This window comes from Papilio xuthus, unplaced genomic scaffold (genome assembly GCF_000836235.2).
Source record: "Papilio xuthus unplaced genomic scaffold, Pxut_1.1 DF826961.1, whole genome shotgun sequence".
NCBI classification, from domain to species: Eukaryota; Metazoa; Arthropoda; class Insecta; order Lepidoptera; family Papilionidae; genus Papilio; species Papilio xuthus.
In genome coordinates, this window is record NW_013531688.1 from 5,816,286 (window position 1) to 5,822,050 (window position 5,765).

General features: G+C 33.9%; 1 protein-coding gene across 1 annotated transcript in view; it reads left to right on the top strand.

Annotated features, from left to right (window-relative positions):
- The window catches only part of LOC106120164 (uncharacterized), a 16,595-nt gene extending 11,818 nt beyond the window's left edge, over nucleotides 1-4,777 (top strand). The window contains exons 5-9 of the mRNA XM_013315404.1: nucleotides 6-1,244; nucleotides 1,561-1,684; nucleotides 3,140-3,321; nucleotides 3,762-3,878; nucleotides 4,456-4,777. Coding sequence (XP_013170858.1) covers nucleotides 6-1,244; nucleotides 1,561-1,684; nucleotides 3,140-3,321; nucleotides 3,762-3,878; nucleotides 4,456-4,601 — 1,808 coding nt within the window. The 3' untranslated portion in view covers nucleotides 4,602-4,777. The remainder of the gene's footprint in view (nucleotides 1-5; nucleotides 1,245-1,560; nucleotides 1,685-3,139; nucleotides 3,322-3,761; nucleotides 3,879-4,455) is intronic.
- Nucleotides 4,778-5,765: the final 988 nt, after the last annotated feature.

The window sequence follows — 5,765 nt, forward strand, 5'->3', positions numbered from 1 at the left end:
CACGGGTGACGTCATAAGCTGTCTTTCCAAGGTGTGGGAACAAAGCTGGCTTAAGAAGAAAGACATAGATGTAAATTGCCAAATTGGAGATGGTAAATGGAGATCAAAGCGGCAAGTGTTCGGTGGAAAAACCGAGCAAAATCCGAATGCCTCTGAATATTTAGAAGTAACAGGAAAAAAGCAATCAAATCATAACAAAAACAAACATTCTGGGCTTAGTACAGTAAAGTCTGATAGAATAATAGTGGAAAAACTGGTTCGTGAGTCATTACAGAAACTTGAAAAGTCATCTGCACATAAAAATAAACAAAGAGTATATCAAATAATAAACTATTCTAGTAAAAAATCGTCGGGGCCGACATCGATATATTTCGACGTGGGTTACACGACATGCTTAAAGTTCGAATTAGTGAATGATATAACACAGTGTAAGTTCTTAAATGATTCATCTTTACGTCATTGCGTATCACATGTTTGGGAAAGGCCATGGTTAAGAGACGGCAAAGATATTGAGGTGAGTTGTGAAGAGCGATCGATAGAAGAAATGAATTCTGAAAACGCAATGCTGATAGCTGCTACAGCATTAAAACATATCGAAGCCAAATACTCGCACCCTCGTCGACAAAAAGTTGTGAAGCTAATCTCGTTTGGAAAACAACTAATCGCGGGTGTCCATTACAGAATGACAATTGAAGTAGGCCCGACTAATTGTATTGTCCTAAGTTCTAAGCAAAATTGTACGTTGGTCGACGATATGGGACCGAATAAGATTTGTCATGTAAATGTTTGGCCCCGACCGTCCGTTGCGCGATTCTTAAATATCCGTGTTGTCTGCGATCATAAAACACGTAGCAACTTAACACTTCGAAATCAAGAGGCCCGCGTACTTTTTGACGACTTCCTTGATACCTACAAGCCGACGTATAATAGCAATGAGACTGAAAAGTTAAGAAGATTTGAAATATTTAGAAACAATGTAAAAATGATTCATGCATTGAATATGGGGGATGCAGGCACGGCTACTTATGGTGTTACTAAATTCGCTGACTTAACCCATGAAGAATTCAAGAGACAATTTTTGGGTTTAAAGCCAAGTCTGAGTAATCCGAATCAGATACCGATGACGAAAGCAGTTATACCAGAAGTGAATTTGCCCGATGCGTTTGATTGGAGGCAGCGCGGTGCCGTCACCCCGGTCAAGGATCAGGGCAGCTGTGGTAGTTGCTGGGCATTCAGCGTTACAGGTATACTGACATTTTAACCTAACCATAGTCAATTTAAATAAATCTTTAAAAAATTGTCAACCATTGACTACCCACTAACAATATGTAATTGTTGTTTTTACACCAACTTGAATACTTGTTACTTCACAATTGAATTATTTCCTGGCGTAGTACGGTCCCAACACCTTTTGTTAAAACATTAATTCATAATTAAAAATTTTTCGGTTGTTAATATTTGAGAAGTTTGGTTTATCCCAATTTAAATTACCCTTTAAGGGTAATACCTAAGTTTCTAGTAATAAAATATTATATAAGGGCCTGTTAATATTTCTTTTAGGTAACGTCGAAGGTCAATGGCAGATAAAGACTGGCAACCTTCTATCACTAAGCGAGCAAGAGCTAGTAGATTGCGATAAATTGGACGAAGGTTGCAATGGTGGTCTCATGGACAATGCTTACAGGTAGACATTATTTTACTTCTGATTTAGTAACTAAATTATTTCTCAGCAAGCCGTGCCCTCTTTCTGTGTACTATGACAATACTTTTACTTCTAATATTTAATTAAAAATGCTTGTATTATGAAGCGTTGGTGGCTCAGGGGTTAAGTCAGACTTGCAATCTACAGGTCCTGGGTTCGAATCACGCTATGTACTAATGTGTTTTTCGATTTACATATATACATTTATCCGACGATCTTACGTTGAAAGAAAACATTGTGATGCAACCTGCACATATTTACAAAGTAATACAAAGATATGTGAACGTCTACCCGTGCGGGGCCAGAATGGTTGACTATGACCTAGTCACCCCTAACTTAGGGTAGGCTCAGAGCCTCTCTGTGGGGACATACGAGTATAATGAGCTTATATTACAGTAGTTGTCAGTTTTCTTTCAAGGAATGATGGCATATTTAAAAATTAGTCACGGAATACCTTAAACATAAAATTCTGTTTGTATTTCCCTTAGCGTTCAAGATAATTGACATTAAATATGTTTTGCAATTTGCATAAACATAAAAATATGCATTATTTATGGTAAAGTAATGTATGTGTTAAATTCTTCAATTTACGAGTGTTTTTGTGAATTTCCATTGCAATAAGATTTGTTTACCAACATGTTGTCTCTGCATTTTTAAAGATAATAGAGTATTTGTATATGTTTTTCTATAGTGGGAACTTACGGTTTTGTTGGCCGTTTCAACGGTACAAACAATAGGAAAGGAACGGATTTTACCGTCGATAAATTAGTGTGAAATAAAACATTAGAGACATGTCAACTATTTATGTTTGCTTTGTTATTACCTTGAGCATCGTAAAATTTATTATTCTCTTAGATGAGTATAGAATATATTCAATGAGGTTTTATAATGTTCCTGTAAACTGAAATATCATAAAAACAAGTTAATTACGAAGGAAACGATACAGAAATGTGAATAATAAATATTACTAAACCATTTTCGATTTAAGTTAAATAAAATGCAATCATAAAATAAGCGAGAGTCATAGTCAAGTCCCGACGGACGATCTACATAAGCGAGAAATACGCATTAGACAAAAATTTACATGTGAGGAAAATATTGCGTTTCCTTGGACTATCGCTTGTCCAGGTTCGACTTTATAATACAATTGACTACAGGGTATAGATAATTATTCGATACTAGCTGTCGCCCGTAACTTCGTCCGTGCGTAATTAATAAATAATTTGTATCCTAAGTGTTTTTCCACACTATGTTGTATATGTATACCAAATATTATCACGATCTGTTCAGCTGTTCTAGAGTTATCTTGAAACAAACATCCATCCATGGCTATTTTTGGGGGAGGCTTGTGACGTTAAAGAGAGCGAGAGAGAGAAATCAAGCTCACGATTTATACATTGAATTCTTAATCATACAAATATATCCATAAAATTTCAGAGCTATTGAGCAAATGGGCGGACTAGAGTTGGAAGACGATTATCCTTACGCGGGCAAGGCTCATGATAGTTGCAGTTACAACAAGACATTGTCCCGAGTGACTATCAGCGGTGCGGTCAACATCAGCAACAACGAGACCGACATGGCCAAGTGGCTGGTCAAACATGGACCTATTTCTATAGGTAAGTTAACATCTTCCATGCTAAGATTTTTACATGTTAGGGAAACTTGCTAGATGAGTTGGTGGCATTGCAAGGGTTAAAAGTTTACTTAATTACTAAAATCAATATAAAAGAATGATTTTAAAAGAACAAATAGATTTTGCAAAATAGGCGAAAAGAAGATGCCGGAGGACTAATTTTAGTCCCCTTTTGCGCTCCATTTCTCTAATAAGGAAAGAATGGGACGGGAAAGTGGATTTGACGGAGGCTAGGAAGAGGATATATTTTTCTGTGTGTCCTTTTCTCCGTCCAGGTTGTTGATGTCTATAGGTAGCGGTCGCTTAGTTATTTCGGCGTATTCAGGTGGCCGCTAGCAATTTGCCACCTTATAATATAAAATTATGTCTTTTGTTCATTTGGCACGTGTTGCTTTTGTTGCTAGAGTTGTGTTTTGTTGTCAGGTATAAACGCGAATGCGATGCAGTTCTACATGGGCGGAGTGTCGCACCCGTGGCGCATGTTGTGCAGTCCTGACAACCTCGACCACGGTGTACTCATCGTTGGATATGGAGAATCTAGTAAGATAACACATTATTAGTTCTAATTTTATTTTTCTTTTTCGATTTTTTTTGTTTATACATAGCTGTCGCCAGTGACTCCTTCCGCTCGGAATAAAAAAAACTTAATTAGTATCCATGTGTTATTCCAGACGATGATGCTAAAGATCCATGCAGCTGATGTGGAGATATCTTTAAGCAAACATCCATCCATCCAAACAGTCGCAATTATAATTTTAGTAAGATTGTCCATAAAGAATTACGTTACCACATCAACCAAATTTGTTAACTAAACTTATGAAATTAAAAAAAAAACAATTCTTATAACACCGTTGCTTGGTTACGTACTAGTGAGCTTCACCTATTATGAAATCCATATTCTATGTCAGAAGACAAATTGCTTCTAAAGTATGTAAGTCGACTTAGCCCAGAGTTTGTGATAAATTTCTTAGTAAATGGAAGGTTTCCTTATATTTTGCTTAGGTATTATTTACTAAGTAGTCATTAGTTAGGATAGTGGTAGGTAGAAGTATATAGAAATTATGAGTTTAATTTAACCGATTTTTTTTTTAAATTTCTGTTGGAAAATTGTTTTCAGACTACCCTCTATTCCATAAGCGTCTGCCATATTGGATAGTAAAGAACTCATGGGGTCCTTCGTGGGGCGAGAACGGATACTACCGCGTATACCGCGGTGATGGCACCTGCGGCCTCAACATGATGGCCAGTAGTGCTATTGTGTGACCACCAGTGACCACCAATGACCACCAATGACCACCAATGACCACCAGTGACCACCAATGACCACCACCGACCAGAGGCATATGGTATATAGTTAAACAGATAAAAGAATTTATTAAAAAGTTTATGTATTTTAGTACGTTTAATTTGATTTTTTAATATTATTTATTATGCCTGATAAAAATTATATTCAAACCAGATATATAGAATTTATCTGACAAATGAAAAAAACATATCTATGTATATGCTGAAAAAAGAACACTTTGGTGATTTTTTTTTAATTTTTCAAAGAAGGCAATTTTGTTAAATAATAACGAATTGTTTAGGCTCTTTTCTAGTTGTACCTAGTCTCCAAAGATCTGCTTTTAATCTCCAATATAATATGAATAATTATTTACTATATTTACATTATGACTTATATAAATACACTTTTGATAAAATGTTATATAGTAAATAAAAATACTAATGAAATTAAATGACATTATTGAAAGAGATTTTTTTTGATATGAGATCAATATTATTATATATCATATTTTTATATTATATTTGAAAAAACTCAGCAATTTAATATAGTTTTTTTGATTTTTTTAAAACGTTACTAGTTTCATGAGTTGAATTTATATTTTTAATCCTTTGAGAAAGTACGGATAGTAAAAAAAAATATGTAATGGTGAAAATTAATATCATGATTTTTTTAAATAATTTAAATAATATACCAGTGTACGTATTTTAAATTATATTATAATTTATAAAGTATAAAATATCTATCCGTTTATAAAAAAAAATATATTTTGTATTTTTTTTTGTAGACGTTTGCTAAATTTTAATAACTTAACCTAGTCTATGTAGGTTTTACTATTTTTTTTTTTAATGAAAATATTAATAATTTTTTATTTAACTAACTTTTCGTCATTATATTAGTTATTTGAAATTATTTATAAGCAAAATGTTTTATGTGAATTTTTAATTATATATCAATAAAATTTTATATCAAAAATGTTGTGTTGTTTAACCCTTTATTTTTTCTTAAATTTTCTCAAAAAAAAAATCTGTCTTTTATCGGATTTTATTGACTAATTTGGTATTTAAAACCAACCAACGCATATGCAATAGCGTATGTCTATGGGCAGCGGTCACTTCGCTATTTCAGCGATATCAGGTGGCCGC